Source organism: Conger conger, chromosome 2, assembly GCF_963514075.1.
Source record: "Conger conger chromosome 2, fConCon1.1, whole genome shotgun sequence".
Taxonomy (NCBI): domain Eukaryota; kingdom Metazoa; phylum Chordata; class Actinopteri; order Anguilliformes; family Congridae; genus Conger; species Conger conger.
In genome coordinates, this window is record NC_083761.1 from 58404657 (window position 1) to 58423224 (window position 18568).

Here is an 18568-nt window from a genome sequence, read left to right on the forward strand (position 1 = left end):
ATCCTCATGTATGGCGCCAATTATGTGGTGCAGCAGTATAACTGCAAAAAGTAATCAGTCTCATAAAATGACTACTGAACCAAATACGTGGAAATTAATAGTTAAATTTACGAATATTAATGGTCAGATATATTCGGATAACCTGAAGGTTGGAAGTTCTTCGAAAGACTGATTTGACCTGGCTCTCATGTTCATGTGACACCAAAACAGATACCAGGTTTAATAAAATAAATGTATGAAACAGACGTACAGACAGAGAACATAAAATGGTTGAGCTAAGGGAAGTTAGGTAAGATAAGGTATGGTAGGTGAGTATGCATGTGCGCATGTGCATGTAAGCACGTGTCCATTGAAGGAAAGGTAAATGTAGCTAGCTTGGGTAGTTAGCTAGAGTTCTGGGTGGGAGTGTTAGAGGGTCAGCTGTGAGGAAAGAGAGGCTACTTGCATAGTTTAACTCTATACATACACAAAAGACACCAAACCTATTCACGTAAAAATACAGCTAACAGAAGGCATTCTACTGATAACAAACAGAAGCACACATTCACAATCTCAGTTAAGACTAAGCTAAACACTGGCTATGCCTGGAAAGTGTGTTAGCTGCAGTTAGAAGTTTGCTGTACAGTTCCGTGTGGTTAGCTGAGGCAGTAATGTGTGCACCAGTTTCCACTTAATATAGGCCTAGACTTACCACGAGGGAAGCTATGCATGTCTGTGAGGCCTAGTCGTTGTGGGGGAATCGGCCTCTGTACAAGGGTCAGGAGCAGGGTGAGATGTAGTTGCATTGCTGTACGCGTTGCAGAAGTTCACTGTGGAATGCTGGGAAATGTGGTCCTGTGGTCCTTACAACTGCCAGGGCTCTGAACATCCACAAATTCCCTCTCTGTGAACTCCCTGTTGTCTATTGTCTGTGTTCTTTGGATGCGGTCTATTTTGGACACAGTATCCCACTTATTCAGTAGCCTCCTTGGCCTCTATGGGGCACAGTGGGATGCTCTGTTAGCTCTGTAGAAGCATTGCTGTCCACCTGGGGCTGTTCTCACTTACCTTTGACAGGCCTTTTCTTTGGGCTGTCAGGCAGTCCCCGGCTCACAGCTAAAACACTCCAGCACCGCTAATGCTCAATTCACACACTCCTCCGTCCCCCAGGAAAGAGGAGAGAAATCATACGGGTCAGACTGACAGAACGCGAAACTGAAGATTTGCGAGTGCAGCCTGTGTCGCTGTCCAAAAGCACAGCAGTCCACGTCACTCCTTCCCTCTGTTTCCTTTGATTTCTATGGCACATTCACACTGCTTCTCTGCGCAGATGGTTCAGTGGGCTGAGAGTCAGTCTCTGAATCCAGGCAGACACTGAAGTTAGGAAACTAGGCAATGATAGGAAATGACTCATCAGGGGAAACCTGGAACACAGAGAGGCCAAAGGTCACAGAGTTCATAGCTGGTCGGAGGAGGGTAGCCGGTGGACAGACAGTAACATGCTTTGCATTATAGAGTGTTGAGACATTATTGAATTCCAAGGGATGGCATGACTACAAAGCACATAACATTGTTTTTCATTTGAAGCTAAGGAAACTAGGCAATGATGGGAAATGACTCAACAGGGGAAACTTGGAATACAGAGAGGCCAAAGGTCACTGAGTTTATAGCTGGTAGGAGGAGGGTAGCCAGTGGACATAACGTGCTTTGCATTATTGAGTACTGAGATATTGTTGAATTCCAAGGGATGCCTTCACTACAAGGCACATAAAATTGTTTTTAATTTGAAGCTTAATGAAAAATTAGGCCTAGGGTTTATAACACTTTTCACACCAACATGCGAAACGAGCGCAGTGCAGGAATTAATCTAAAAACAGATTTCAGTTGCATTGAAGTGCAGGCTTTTTATGACTTGAGACATTTATGTAAAGATATAATCTTCTGCATAGTTGAGAGATTCTGGTTTGACCCTGCATGTATAGGCCATAAAACTAATCTGCCGTTTAATTGACAGCATGTCAAGGTCAACGTACGAGTGTGAAAGAGACTATAGATCAGACGAAAATGGAAAATGTGCCCCTTCTTTGCCTGGAGGCCTGTCCCCTCCGCATACTTAAGTTATCTAAAATGGTTGCCTAAATGACTTATGAGTCATCTTGAATCACACTCTGGTCTCTCGTTTGTTGTGGAATGTTCTCAGATGAAATGCCACTGATTTAATGCCAGGCACGGTCAATAATCGGACCCTGAAACCTCCTGAAGAATTCCAGTCCCAGCAGCCTGCCAGAGGATCTCTTTTGAGCGTACAATAACAGACTGTGACTGTTATCTCTCACTATTTCATATATGAGTTTCTCCAGTACATTTTAGCTGCAGGGATACTGTTGTGGTGTTCATGACCCACACAAGGCCCGGATGTTTGCCCTATGTGGTCGGTGTTGTTGTTGAAGTTAGCTGCTGGTGGAGGTAGCTGCGGTACTGTGGGTAGCATTGGCTCTCGGTGGGATTAAGAAGGCTGGGCTCCGGTTCCCCCCATTTTTTCCAGTCTGGTGGTTCTTGGCCTGTCCTTTTGGAGAGGCAGGGAAAGGGTCTGTACATGTTGGCTCCGGCTGCACATGAGACCATATCTGCAGCTGGCAGCAGCAGTTCAAACACTGGTCCACAGCACCCAAGTAATGCTCCCTCCTGCACAGCCTACAGCATCAGAGAAAATGTGTTTTGACTTCAGCCTGACTCCATAATAGAGAGTAATTTTGAATAATGTTGCAAAGTGATAAAAAATGACAGTGGTAACATAACATGCCATGATGCACAAGTATATGAATCAGTGTTAAAATATTGAAAAGGTCTGCTGATTTTAGTTAGTTTTAAGCATGTCTCCTTCTCTGTCTCTTCCAGAGCTGCTGGGTTCTGCCAAGAGGGTGAACGTCAACTTCCAGGATACAGATGGGTGAGTGACAGCTTGTACAGAGTGTTGTAGCCTGTGCATTTGGCTGCCTTTTTTGGTTTTTGGTGTTTGTGTATATGTGGGTCCGTGCGTGTGTTCGTGTTTGTATGCGCGTCTGTGTGTGGGTGTGGGTGTCTGTGTGCATGTATGCGTATGTTTGTGTGTGTGTGTGTATGCATCTTGTGTGTATATGTGGGTCTGTGCGTATGCACATGTGTGTATGTGCGTTTGTGTCTAAGTGTGCGGGTGTGTACACAGGTAACTCATGCGGATACACCCATGTTCGTTGTATTATAGTTCACTCTAAATTTACATCTGCAAAATGGATGCAATGTAATGTCCAAGCGACAGAAAGTAAAAGCCCTCTCTCTGCTCTCAGTCCCTCACCGAGCAGCAGCTCATTAATTTGAATGGCATGTTAAATTAAACATTTTCAGAGCGAGAGCATCTCGACTACATCATTAAATGTTGAGGAATTAACTTTCCTGCTCTGTCAAATGAGTTATTACACAAGGTAGCAGTTTTGCGAGAGGGCTTTGCAGGGCCTGACATATCTCTGCACTGAAAGCTCTGATTAGCAAGATCAACAGGGGGTGATGCTGCATTGCACGTTTAACTGACATTTGCACTAATGTCACCTGACATTTTAATATCAGCGCAGCTTTGATGCAGCAACTGAGGGGGTGGCGAATGGCTCAGTTTCTCTTATGAGGAAAGTCGCACAAACATAAAAGAAATATTTGAAGAGTTGCCTGAACAACGGTTACTATTAGGGGCTTCAGCTGTGTTTGAGCTGTATTTTATGATAATGCAGGGTGACTGTTTTACAGGCCAGAAGAGACACAACCCAGTGGGTTTTCCAACTCATTTCAATCGCTAACTCTTTCTGAACTGAACTGAAGAGGGAATGTGTAAGGTATTACCATGACCGTGACATATACTACATAAAGGGCAGTTGCATTCTGAGCCATGTATATATATACTGTGACATACAGGCCATTGGAGGCTGAGAAGGCCTTCAGCCCTGGGCATCGGAGCTGCTCCTCTGCTGGCTTCAGCTACAGGACACCAGTAGCTCCCTTTAGCAGATCATCATAAGCTCCATTCAGTGGAGAAGGCCAGTGTCACACAGCACATTATTGAGCGGATTAATTGTTCAGGGTGGCAAATTGCAGAACAGATGAGAGAGAACAGCCTGGCCCATTTTCCACAGGACCTCACGAGATCAATTGTGACGCATGTCCTTTCCAGAGGGCAAGGAGCTGACAGAATAGACACATTGGGAAATAATGAGCGTGAGGTTCGGTGGAGATGCTCCAGCCACATGCTAATCAGACGTGGAGCACCATAACAGGTCCTGTTTTAGCAACAGAAGCTGGACCTGGATCAGGTGGATGAGGAGACAGAGAAATCCACAGCAAACAGGGCCAGATGGGGATGCGATTAAGTCAAATCAGGCAGTGTGCCTGGCGCCTCTGACTGGCTTTCACTGTTGTATTGGTTCGAGAATTCTCTGCATGCTGTGTGATTATCACTTTTGAATTGTAATTAAGAATAGCTGACTGAAAAATCTGTGCTTGAGCTGCCTGGAATAATATTATGATATGAATTAATATAATTATAGGTATCATGTATGTAAATATTCTCAGGCTGGGTGTTTCACGGCAGAGCCACTGTAAAGACGGCCTTAATGAAGGTGACTGGTTTCAGCAGAAATAGAAGCAGTGCTCCTGGGATTTCTGGGTAATGTAGGACTGCTAGCCTGGCAGTATGTCCACCGCCTAAAGACATTCAGAGGTGAATGGGATTGCTCATCAGTTTTCCTGTTCAGAGGAGCCTTTTTGCTGGTGTGCAGACAGAAACGGGAAGCCCGTGTTTATCCGGTAGTGTCTGGGCTGGTTCATTTATTAGCATGCAGATCTGCTCCCCCGATGACGCAGATGAGCTGTGACATCACCGAGGCCCACGGCTCAGTGACGAGGGCCAATCAGGCGCGGGGAAAAACAGACCCATTCCTCACTGTGCAGCGCGCCTGTGGCGGAACAAGGTGACAGTGCAATTACCATAGCATCACCGATGCCTCGCGCCGTGACTCTGAGCTGCTGTGACGGGACAACAAAGGCCATTTATTGCCCGCACACTCCACCTAGCACTGTACATTGTCCACAATGGGCTTTAATTGCTTGAACTGGGCTATATTTGTCTACATATACTTAACTCCTTAGTTTCTTTTAGTTTCTCTGCCTTGCTGGACAATGTTGTCTTCATTCATCACTGTCGTGCAGCAATATATGATAATTTTTCAGGTCTTGTCTGCTGGCCTGCTCAGTGAGCTCAGTATTATGTGGTGCCATCATTCACAATGAGGGGCATTTATACTGCAGTATAAAAAAAAAGACAAGTACCAGTGTAAATGTGGAAGTGCCTGGGAAATCTGTTGTAATATTTTCTAAAAGTCAGAACCCCCCTTGCCTCCACCTCCCAGAGTGGCTGAATAAATAGCATCAATGTGGTGAGGATAGCCCACTTGCAAGCTGGCACTGCCACTGTCATTAAAACTAGTGTAGAACCCTTGTCTCATAGCCCGGATATCTGCGTCTCAGTGGTGCCCAGAGTTCTCTGAAGGCACGTGGTTTCATCAACAGAGGAGGTAATGGTCTCTGTGATGTTGAAAAATGCAAATAAACATAACTGCAGCTTGGCTGGCTCGGTTTCTTGGTGGTTGAGAGAGAAGCTGCTGGAATGAACAGACAAACTCGGTCTGAATAAACACGGTGAAACTCACATTTTCCACAGGAGAGCGAAGAATAAGGAAGGAATCTTTTGTTGGAATGCACAATGATTAAACAATATCTGTACTCACCATTTTTCCTTTGGGCTGTTTATTTTTCATATGGTAACAAGTCAGTATGTACAGTTAGGTCCGTAAGTATTTGGACAGTGGTACATTTTTTTTGTTATTTGGGCTCTGTACTCCAGCACATTGGATTGTCAGCTTTAATTTGAGGGTATTGACATCCATATCGGTTGATCCCTGTATGAATTACATCCGTTTTCATACATAGTCCCCCCATTTAAGGGGACCTATAGTAATTGGGACAGTTTGTTTCTCATTTTTTATTATTCCAGTTTATTCAATCCCATTCTTAGTGCAGGTATGAGAAAGCTTTCAGTATCTAGTCTTATGTCTCAGCTTTTGATTGCCTTTGGTGTTATTAGCAGACAAAAATTGTACCACTGTCCAAATACTTATGGACCTCGCTGTATATACTATATATTTCTGTATACTGAAAGCTTTATGTTTCTGTACTTCTGTAGCATCTGTGTGCTTCTGTAGTGGAAAAACATAATAATTTGCATGGGTTGTAGAGGGAAGGACAGTTATCAATGTGGGAGAAGAATGGGTTGCTTACTATCTGGCTCCAATGAGAATGTAATTGGTTATGGAAAGTTGAGGTCGATGGTGCCTCTGTAAAGCAGACAGTAAAAATCAATGCAGTGTTACAGCTGTTGGACAGTGGACGACATCTTGAAGGTCATCAGATAGCGAGGAGGTAGCAATCCCCCAGGGTGTGTGACCCATTGTAGAGATGCAGGACAGCGTGGGTTCCTTTGTGTTTTTGTTAGAGAGTGCTAAGCTGAGAAAAGAGCCAAACAGGAGGCTTCAGAAAAGGCTTTTAATGTTCTAGTTATAAGATCATTTTTAATTGCACAGCTCTTTAGCACAAAGGAGAACAGAGATGAGTAGCTTCAATCAGCCCCCCAGGGCCCAGCACTACAGTCGAATCCGTTTGTAGCTCATCATTCTGGAGAATATGGAGCTGAGAGAGCCTTAGGAAGGTCATCGGGGTCATATGCAATCTACACACGCCACCAAGCAACCCACTGTGCCAATTGCAGTGGAGATGTTTACTGTGAGGGTCCTCAACTGGCCCAGGATTATAAAAACCTGCCATTTTCAAACCTCCAGGCACACACCTCTTATCTGGAAGGAAGTGTTTGTGCTGCAAACATGGAGAGAATATCATTTGACACTGTGCAGTTGCACAGAAAAATAGTATAGAGCCTCCTAGCTTGAGGTTTGTTTATGTGGTTTGGAACAGTATACGCACGCACACACACAGACACAGGCTAGATCCAGCTAATTTCAAGCATATCTCTGGCTAGGATTCTGTGAAATACTGCAGTATTAATCAGGGAACTGGCACTTCTCTGGGACAGGACAATGGAAAACACATTTCAGTGGATGAATTGGTCATGGTCCAAATAAAGAAAATGAAGTTTAAATAAAATGATACCTTGAGTTTCATAGCCATGCTTCTGCTTCAAAAAAGATTGTCTCTCCCTCAGTTTGTGTCTGAGCTTTTGAGGGCGGAAATCAATAATCCCAGCTGCAAAATGGCGTACCCTCTGGCACTCGGATTCCATTCTAATATCAGTACTGCTGGTGTCAGCTCATGAGGTCTTGTGAAATGCAGCCAATTAATATGTAAAACATTATGCATATTTGATACGTTACTCCCCCCTGTCAGAATGTAGTTGATGATTGATGTTTCCTTCAGTAGATGTTAAAAAGACTGTCTCCACAGAGAGATATGACATTAAAAGGCACTCTTGGTAAACAGTGGAGCAGATTTTTTTTTTATCTACAGTACATGTACATTTGCTATATTCTGTACAGAGCTGCAACAGAGGGTTGTCTGTCAAGCATGTTGAAAACACAAATCCCATGACTCCCAGTAATCTTTGAATGACAGTAAATTCCAGTCTTGGTAAAGTGATGCTTCATTAACCCCACAACATGAACCGGAAGCCTTGGCCCTCTGTAAAGCTGCTTGGTACAAATTAATTAAATACTAATGCCCTGATTTCTATAATAACTTCACTTAATGATGCAAAATATTTTCTTCTCCATTCTCTTCCATCTGCTAACCTTTTCCTACCTATAAAGAGGAATGTGATGATTAAGCTTGTCCCTTGAGCGCTAATGTATTTCATTCTGCAGGCCTTTCCGGCATAATTACCAACTGACATTTCAAAACATAGGGAAAAATTAATCAGTGTTTAGATATGATTCATATATACAGTGGCAGCTGTCCATCATCTGTAGCGGGCTGCCTTTGTTGGAAATGTATCATACAGGTCAGGTATCTCACACACACCAGACTGTGCCCCTGTCTGGACTAGTACTCTTACTATCACAGATATGGCTGCAAATAGACTGTAAAGTTATGATATTGAATTGATGTATTACAGCATGCCTGCTGTAGAAGCTTCCCCATAATGGATATTGCTGCTAAAAGGCTGTATTGTTGTTCTTCAGCAGCGGCAGACGTAGTGTGAGAGGCAGTGCACCACTCTGGCAGTGCTGGGAGCTTGCATTACTGACCGCACCACCGTCTGATATTGAACAGGGTGGCTATGAGCAAGCGCCGCCTGTCCTCTCTGAAGATATTTTTGGCAGTGGTCCAGTCGACGATCCCGTTACAAACGAGGAGCCAGAGACGTTTGTTCCCCCTGCTGAACGGCCTTCCCGAATTCCGGGTTCTGGTCGGGGATGGAGCGTCGTGGTTTGGCCAGGCCATTGATATCCCCAGAGACAGGGCCTGCGATGCCCTGCCGGAACAGGCCGGGAGCTGTGGGAGACTGAAGGCAGCCATCCACCAGACTTCACGCCGCACGTGGCAACCTGGGGAGGGAGCCAGCGTCTCGCAGCACCTCCTCGTTACTCACACGCAGTATGTCTGGCTGAGTAATTGAAGAGCGGGGCAGAGTTGACTCCCGCAAGCTCTGCAGAAGGGCTACATCGATCCAGGCTCTTGGGCAGACTCGAAAGCAAAAATAGACTAGCATCTAGCGAATGCTTGAGTAATGTTTTCACCACTGTGTTAATGTGCCATCTACTCTTGGACCGGCTGGCTGAAACGATGAGGTTGTATTCCAGGAGGCCTACGTGATTGAGATTGTCTGACTCAAGGAGTAGGTTGGCTTCTGGCAGTGTGGTTTAGCTTAAGAACAGCGATAAAATAGTGATTTTGTTTTGAATATTTTCAGTCTGGCCAGGCATCTGCAGTCACACATATCATAGTTAAATTACCCACTGTTATGTTTAATACACATCTGCATGGGTGTCAGTGACATATGATTGATATGAGTCTGCATTCATGCAAATTTGATGAAAGTAAGTATGTTTTCACCCAAAACATTGTGTTAATCCACGGTTTGAATTGTTTTGAATCAGAAACAGTGCCACCCTCTAGCCTTCCATTCTCTAGTGCCTCAGTTCAATTGTGAGGACACTGCCACAATGAGATGTAAAGCCAAGCCAAGGTTCTGACTGCGCTTTTTCAGTATTTGATCAAATATTGCGGTCAGGGTATTAATTCCAGAATCCTGGCACGATCTGTCTATTTTGGTATATAAATTAATGCCTATAAAAAGTATTTGTCTCTTACCTATAAGGACCTGGTTCTTTTGAAAATAGCAAAAGGAACAGGAAACCATCATAGCATCTTCCCAGCCGTGGCCATGATGATAACTTATGATGGGCCATGGACATGCCACAAGGCACATCACTGACCAGAACAATCGTAGAGAGGTTGATTCTTCATCAACGAGGATTCACATTGGTTTAGATGCGGGTGTTTGGGGGTGGGGAGTTACTACCTTGCTGTCTGACCCCTCCTGGCCTGCATAGTATAATGAAGAAGATAACATTGTGAGAGGGATCCCAGATCCTCATCAGAAATGAATAAATAACTGAACAGTTACTCTCCTTGGAAGATGCCTGAAGGGGAGATCACTTATTAATGAAAGTAGGTCAGGCTCCAGGATGAAAGTAAAACTCAGGCTCTTGGTTAAAGTGACAGGCATGAATTGGAGGCAGTAGATATTTGGATGAAGATGCTGCCTTGGCACAATTCACAGAACTCCATGGGGACAGTGGGCAAGCACACAGAGGGAAGAGGGTGGGGGTGGAGGGGGCAGGAGTGAGGAAGATATTTTAATAATGCATGCCTTCCGATTTTACTACTGTGGAACAGAGCTGGGCTTCCCCCTCCGCACACACACAGGCACACGCAAGCACACACACGCGCGTACACGTACACGCACAGGCACAAGCACACACACATCCAAACACACAGACACACATACACGCATATACTGTATATATACATACATACACAGATACATGCACCAACACACACATGCACACAAACGCACGTACACACGCACACTCGCACACAGACACACACACAGACACACACACATGCATACACACGTAGTATATACACACACACACCCACGCGCACGCACACACGCACCCACGTGCACGCACACACACACCCTTCCCCCACCCCAGGCTCGGTGTGCTGCGCATTAGATCAGAGGCAGCAGTGAATGGTGTGTACAGTAGAAGCAGGTCAGGCAGGGTTTGTAGTTTAGTATTCCAGCACTCAGAGTCCATCTCAACTGACAGCAAGGCTTTCAAGTCATCGTCTGGCCTCCTTCCGTGCTCCGTATACCAGTGTTCTCAAATGATTCCCTTTTTTTGGAGCCGTCATGTGAGCCTTCACCCTATTCTACAGCAATTGCCTTTTCCTTGAGAATAGCAAATCAGATCATTAGTATGCCAGTATAAACAGGAACCCTGCTTATCAATGTTTTTCCTTGAAGGAACAAAATTGCAGGCAGCACGGATGGTGCAGTGGGTAGCACTGCTGCCTCACAGCAAGGAGGTCCTGGGTTCGAATCCACGTCGGCCGGGGCCTCTCTGTGCGGAGTTTGCATGTTCCCCCCATGTCTGCGTAGGTTTCCTCCAGGTACTCCGGTTGATTGGATTGCCCATAGGTATGAGTGTATGAGTGAATGGTGTGTGTGCCCTGCGATGGACTGGTGACCTGTCCAGGGTGTATTCCTGCCTTTCACCCAATGTATGCTGGGATAGGCTCCAGCCCCCCTGCGACCCTGTTCAGGATAAGCGGGTTCAGATAATGGATGGATGGATGGATGGATGGAACAAAATTGCACTGCAGGTTTTTTGGTAGTATTTTTTCTGGAGCACACATACGTTTTTCTTATTGGTTGAAAATGTCTTGTTAGTGCTGCTTAATGTGACTGCTTCATTTCATGGGTAATTGAATTTTCAGAAGCAGTCGCATTTTGAAAGAATTGTGAGAAACGCAGACCTAAAGTTATGGGTGTTGTCTAAGCAAAACTTCACAGCAGAGCGGGTTATAGGGCAGTCTATCAGTGCGGGTGACAGGGGGACGGAAAGATAGTCAAATAACACTGCTCCAGTTCCTGGAAACCCTTCCGTAGTTTGAATCACGGCTCAAAAGGGGGGGGGGGGGGACTTTCGGGCAAGGTATTGAAACCTCTCCAACAGTCCAAAGAAAGTCACACTATACATCACACGCGACAGGAAACTGGCCAAGCTTCCAGTAACAGAAATGGAAAATGTGTTGATACATCCCAGTGGAGTGCCGTTTCCAGTTGACGTTACATAGCAATGTTCCAGTTACTTCCACATTGGCGCTGATCACATTGAACACACAACTGGAAAAAAAAACAGGCATCCGGTATCTGGATGTTAGTAGTAGGCTCCTCTCTGCTGAACTGGACTGTGGTTTACTCATCTGCCTGCTACAAAGGTTCATTGGTCCCTCTGCTTTTCTAAAACTGATACCAGACAGGGGAGGAATGGTTGTATCTCCATTCTGTGCCTTTGCCTTGCGGTCAGATTCAGCCTGACATCCCATCATGAGGGTGAAAGGTTTTTTAGAAAATGTTAGCACTAGTTCAATGCAGGCTCTATTCCTGTTAGCATGCGGACAACCCAGAATGGTCTGTGTTCAGCTGGTGAGAGATCTGCAGACAGGTTGAGAGGTGACGTGAAATAACAAGAGAGAGAGATGCAGTGTGGGGCACCGAAGGAGGGTGGCGGGCGCAGGAGAAACTGTCATTTACACTAATGATGCAAGCTTTCCAGGAAGCCGTCTGAAGACTCCCTCACCTCTCACCCCTTCACAGAGATATCTGTCAGAACGGATGTCTGTTCCTCATTATTCACTGTGCCAATGCAGCAGAGCCGCAAAGTGGGCTGTGCTCCAATCTGTGTATGTGAGAGTGTGTGTGTGTGTGTGTGTGTGTGTGTGTGTGCGTGTGTGTATGTATGTACGTGCGTAATGCGCGTGCGCGTGTGTGTGTGTGTGCATGGATGTGTATGTCTGTGTGTCTGTGTGCGTATGTATGTGTATGCATGTGTGTTTGTGTGTGTGTATGTGTGTGTGTGTGTTCGTCTCCTCCCCTCTCCCATGCCCTCTCTCTCTTTAGCAGTCCAGTCACATCTCCAGTCTCCACCCATCCCTGCAGACCAACAGGGATATTATCTAAAGTGCAAATCTAGTATTTCACAGGAAAATTGGCTGTACAGGAGCAGAGAGCCCATAATCGTGGCAGGCAGATCCATCCATCGCAGAATCACTCTCCCCACTCAGAGAAACCTCTTCAGTTTAGGTTTTCATGAGATAATGTTAAAAGAAAACAGTGTTCAGCGTCCGCCAATTCAGTACAAACTCTTTCAATTTACCATTTTTATTTGTTGGGCTCCAAAGGATTCATTCTTTATGTATGGGTTTGAGCGAGAACGTTGATATTAGTGTCGTTGTGCGTATGCAGTGCCCCAATGTTCAAATTGTTAGGAATGGCCTCTCGCAGTGGTTATTGTCAGGCCTATCTAATTCCACTTGAGAAAGTGTGTTAAAGAGTGCCAGCTTTGGCTGCTCAGAGAGGAGCAGCATCGAGTAATGAATGTGAAGATTACCACAGGGGCTCTGATGGACAGATCACCTTTTGGTAATGATGATGATGCCATCAGGGCTGTGTGACCTCATCACCATTTACAAAAGAGTCCAGACAAGACAGTCTCTAACGTCCTACAGTAAAGTATTGACGTACGGGATATTTTACCATGCTCACAGACTGTGTGATGTAGCTGCTGAAACTGTTTCATCAAAGCTTATTGACCAGAGAAGAAGTGGGTCCATACACAGGAGAAAAGAAGGCGACTGGCACTGTGTTATCATGTCGTTAGTGGACATTTTGTCACATTGATGTTGATGTTGAACAGAGGACTTATACCCTGGTTGGATATGTCATCTACTGGTGTCTCCTGCCTTTGCCTCAACTTGGATTGAAAAACAGATGTCCTAGTGGCCTGCATGATTTGAGGCCTAATTTGTCTCTTTTTCTGCGTTGCTGTGTGTCGCAGGTTTGCCGCGCTCCACCATGCCGCGCTCAACGGGAACATGGAGCTCATTTCCCTGCTGCTGGAGTCCCAGGCCACCGTGGACATGAAGGACCAGAAAGGTGCTCTCCCACCCTTCTGCTCACCCCCAAACCCTGTCTTATTCACCTTCATTCACCCTCTGGCATTCAGTGGCTTTCTATGGAAAAGTATAGTATAGTAATGGTAAATACAGTTGGTAAATACAGTAATACCCTATACCCTTCATCAGCTTGAAAATTGAGCTGGTGAATAAGCTGGTCAAGCTGGGTATAAGCAAAACCCAGCAAAACCCTCTTTTTTCAGCAGTAGTGGTAACAGAGGTCACACATGCTTCATAAGTTTCCTGTTGCTTCCTCTCACCACAGGAATGCGCCCGCTCCACTACGCTGCCTGGCAGGGGAAGTCGGAGCCCATGAAGATGCTCCTGAAATCGGGGTCCTCGGTGAACGGGCAGTCTGACGAGGGCCAGATCCCCCTGCACCTCGCGGCACAACACGGGCACTACGACGTGGTGAGCACACACAAAACACTGTTTGTTTTGTGGGAGAAGAGAGTATCTAGAGGAGTAAAAAAAATCCATTGCTTGACTTCTTTCGTCGTAATTACATTTGTCTTTTTCAACGAAGAAAAAATGAAAGGATAATTTTGATCTAGTTTTCAAAATCAATGATTCTGCTCTAGTGTTCATTTTGCTCAGTGATAGGACCCTTTGGCATTGTGCAGGCACTCAGAATATGTCAGTCCATGATTCTAAAACAGTCATTTATCCAGATGAACAAGCAGCCCATCAAATCTCCATTATTGGTCTCGGTGTACTGCTGGCCTAAAGCTCATTCTAACAGGTCCATCAGCACATTGAGTGCCTCTGTGTTTCGCTGGTTTGTTCATTTAAATAAAGCTACAGTTAGGAGACTGAGGAATGGTTGCATCCATTTCATTCAGATATTACCCATTGCATATAAAACTTCCATGCTTCTCAAAAATTGGCACAGTGATGTCAGTGAAAACTCCCACTACACTCTCAGAAAAAATGGTTCCAAAATTAACCCTTTGATTCCATAGAAGAACATAGAAAAAAATGGTTCTCTGACTCAGAGATTTCTTATTTCAGACTGAAAATAGTCCCTCTATGGTAGGGTGTGCTGGTGTTTGTTGTCACTCAGCACTTAATTGATCAATTAAAGCAGTTAATTACACAGTTAACTCATCTCACCTGGTTTCTGGGGTCTGAATTGGTTGCGGATATAAAGGCAAAAACAAAAACCAGCACATACTCTCCAGGACCACTGCTCTATGGAGTCCAGCCAAAAAAAGGCTTTTTTTCTGAGAGTGTTTAAAGCACTATCAGGTTTACAGCTGGCTGTGGGCTCATGCAGTCAGTAGATGTTAAGGAGCAGGCTGTAGATGTACGATATGTGCGCCGTTCAGAGAGCGCCGCTCATTCGGTAAGCAGAGCAGGGCAGAGTTAGCTGAGGGTGAATGCGAACGGACCTGACCTGCATTACTGTGTCCGGTGAAATAGCTGGAGAGACGAGAGCTGCAGAGAGCTCATCCCCTCCCGCTGTGTGGCATGTGACTGTGTGTGCGGCGGGACGTCAGGGCAGTAACAGAAGGGTGCCGGGGAGGGGAGGTTAACGCAGGTGCGTCTGCGGGGCCCTACGCTGAAGGCTGCGGCTCGCCACGTTTGTGCGAAAGACGCATTTACATTCCATGGAAAAGAGGAGGAGGGCACTCAGGGGTCCCAGGTGATTATTCTCATTATCGGAGGATCTAAAGCGTATGTTTCCCATTACGGAAAGGGAACGCGCTCGCCCACGTTTGGGTGCGGGGATGCACCGCAGCTGCCTTTTCCACGCGGGCGCGCTCGCGCTCGAAGTTCAGTTGAAAGGCAGGCCGCCCTTATCGACGGCGATATCTGAGAGAAGGGGAGTTCTGTCTGTCCCACTGTTCAGGGTCAGGTGTGGCCCTTCTCCTTGTCAGATCGGTTCATGGTAACAGTCTGCGCTCGTATTATCTGAGACAAGCGCTTTGAGGTGACTGACATTGTTGAAAAGAGACATAATCTCTCCCCTGCATTTCCTGATAACCTCGATACACAAGCGGATATTTTCTCTGTTCATGTCCCCAGCATGCACTGGGGGGTGCAGAGACTGCAGGAGCTATGGCTTCGGTAGGAGGTTACAAAGGCTGGCTGGCATGGACAGACTTACAAAACAGTGTGTGTCTGCACCAACATCCATCTCACTCTCTCTTTCTCTCTCAATCTATCTCCATCTCTCTCCCCCCTCCTTCGCTGTCTCACTCTCTCTATGTCTGTCTCTATCTTTCTGCAGTCGGAGATGTTGCTCCAGCACCAGTCAAACCCATGCATTGTGGACAATGCTGCCAAAACCCCTCTGGACCTGGCCTGTGAATTTGGTAGAGTGGGCGTGAGTGATCTTACAGATTTTTATCCCCGTTGTAGTATATGAGAATGACCTGTTATGAAGTGTGATTGAGGAGGTCAGTACACTACAGAGCCCATGATGTGCCTCCCCGCAGGTCGTTCAGCTGTTGCTCAGCAGTAACATGTGCGCCGCCCTTCTGGAGCCTAAACCCGGCGACGCCACTGACCCCAACGGCACCAGCCCCCTGCACCTCGCCGCCAAGAACGGTCACATCGACATCATCAGGTCAGAGGTCGCCACATCCTGAACGGGCAGGATGAAGAGAGAGGGTGGAACCAGGCATTGATGTCACCGTGACTGATCATTTAGGGAAAGCATGCAAACTTCTTTACCGTCCGACATGGTGTCACATGTCTGTCCCTCTCTCTCTCTTTCTGACCCTCCTTCTCATTTATGTGTAACTCTTCCGAAAGTTGACAAGCGACGATCACTGTGCAGCTTACCAATGAATGATGGCAAATCAGGTCATGGTCTGTGGCTCCACAGAAGAATTGCCCTCTGTGAAAAAGGACTTCAAGTCCCAGGGGTGTTTGAATGGGGACATTTCTAAGCAGTGTTTTAAAGATTGTAATATCAGAGACAGAGGCTTTAAATGGGAAGGCTTATCACCCAAATGCTTCAGAACAAAGCTGGTTACTGTGAGAGAGCTTGTTCACCGTCCTCCTTGCTTGGGAGATAAGGCACCCCGCTTGCTTATTTTTCCCCCTCAGACTAGCTCAAAACGATTCCTTGTGGGTCATAAGATTGTGAAGCTACTTCAGAGCACTGGCGCTGTCCATGAACGCAGAAGCCTGTTTGAAGCAGTCAGGATTTCACCCACAGACGGCACTTAGAAAGGCGCGGGAGGATGTGGAGGAGAGGTGCGAAGTGGTTCTCAGACCTGCCGACAGGTTTGGGAAAACATCGATGAGGTATGCGGAGAGGGCTGTCCTCGAGTTTGATGTGCTGTCTGACACATTTTGGGGAAATAGGCCCCGGGGACGCAGTGCTGTCAGTGTGGGATCAGCTGCGTAAGCAGAGTCCCGGAGGAGCCTCAATTGGATTTGCACTGTCAATGTGCAGTGACATCGGGACACTCCATTTAAGATAGGAAAAACACAGAGGAGCACGACGCCTACAGGTGATGGAAACCCACTAGTCTAATACTCGAGCGTTGTGTCACAATGATGCCACTTCACCCCTGAATGCTGCCGTGCTTTGGTAGACACGTTACGCAGATAAACACAGTTGCTGTTGTTTGGGTAGAAGTAGTTCTCAATAAAAAAGTGTGCAACCTCTGCTGTTGGATGTTTTTGAACGTACATTTTTTGCCGCTTTGAGGCCACAAAGGTAAGGCCCCATATAGTCTACTTTACCAGAGTGAACTACAGCAAATATTTATAAAACACAACACATTTCAGTGAAACTATCTGGATAGACAGATACTACTCTGGGTAAGTGGAAACATACCATAATTTCATTTTTGCCCCTTTAACCAATGCAATTTTCACAAGTAGGAAGCACAGGCTCTGAGAATTCTTGCAGCTCCCTTGGACCTGCCCATTTTGGTCCTAATGGAAAGAGAACTCTTGCTTTAACATCCCGTAATGGGTTTTCATTCAGTGATGCAATGGGTAAAGAGCACTGTCTTCCCAGGGAGAGAATAGGGCGCAGCACCCATTCAAGGCAAAGGAGGAAGAACTGGGCCGGAGTAGGTTCCATCATAATAACTGTCAAGGGCTTCTCTCTTATTACAATGAAGCCCAGCCTCTTCTTGAGTCTGGATGGCCAGGCTGTGTTATACTGACCTTCCACTAACCCACACAACTGTCTGCTAACTCACATAACCTTCTGCTAACCCACATACTTGTCTGCTAAATCTTCATAACCCTCCACAAAATCCATCGAACCCTCCACTAACGCACATAACCGTCCGCTAGCCTACATAACTGTCTGCTAACTCACATTACCCTCTGCTAAATCCTTATAACCCTCCACTAAATCCACGTAACCCTCCACTATCCCATATAGCCCTCAGCTAAGCCTTGTACCCTTCCGCTAACTCATGTAACCTTATGCTAAGCCACATAGCCCTTCACTAACCCAAGGAGGCTGTAATATGCCCCAGCTGGTAGGCCCTGCAGCCAAGCCTGAGTCTGTTTCCCTGCAGCGCAAAACTGTGCTGTGGATTCACTCTGGTTAAAGGCAAAGGCCTCAGTACTTCTGTCACTGTAACATCTCGGATGAAGTTGTTTGTTTTTTTCAGCACTCTTCTTTTTCTCTCTGCTATAAGCTTTTACTTTCTGGCTTGATTGTGATCTCCTTTATTTGCTCTGCTTTGGTTTTTTAATGGTAACGGTGTCAGGTGTACAGGGAGTACAGAGCAGGAATGAAGCCTTGATGAGTCACTTTCAATATGGACATCCTTCATGTGATTCGCTGCTTTTAGCTGCAGAGTCGAGAGACATTTCACCAAGAGGCACTGTGATCTTCCTCAGATCCCAGAAGTCAAGTGCTCCTCATCCATTGTTAATGGGGCACAGGGCCTCAGTCTCAATTCTCTATCCATAGTCTGTAACTGTTCCTCCACTGACCCGCCTCAGCTGTGTATCAGCTTGACCTGAGGTGAGCCAGAGGTGTTTCCACAGAGCTGACAGCTCTTTGGCTAACACCAGACACAATATGCATTTGCTCAGAGCTCAGCGGAGTGAATTCAAATTAGGCATGTTTGTCTGAAATACCACACAGCCAGAAAGAGCTTTTGATACTTTTGATAGGTACTTACTCCTAGCTTGTGCATTCGCACAGTCTGTTCCTACAGTCATTTCCACCATAGGGATTTAAGTGAGGATCAGTCTGGGCCACTGCTTGAGACTGTTTTGCACGGCGAGGCACAGGCAGCTAAGTTGAGTTTGACAGACAGTC

At 46.1% G+C, this 18568-nt stretch overlaps 1 protein-coding gene across 1 annotated transcript in view; it reads left to right on the forward strand.

The window, feature by feature from the left end:
• The window catches only part of caskin1 (CASK interacting protein 1), a 101768-nt gene that overhangs the window by 52892 nt on the left and 30308 nt on the right, over positions 1–18568 (forward strand). Inside the window, exons 2-6 of the mRNA XM_061222938.1 lie at positions 2878–2929; positions 13200–13297; positions 13583–13728; positions 15551–15646; positions 15759–15889. Of these exons, the coding sequence (XP_061078922.1) occupies positions 2878–2929; positions 13200–13297; positions 13583–13728; positions 15551–15646; positions 15759–15889 (523 nt within the window). The remainder of the gene's footprint in view (positions 1–2877; positions 2930–13199; positions 13298–13582; positions 13729–15550; positions 15647–15758; positions 15890–18568) is intronic.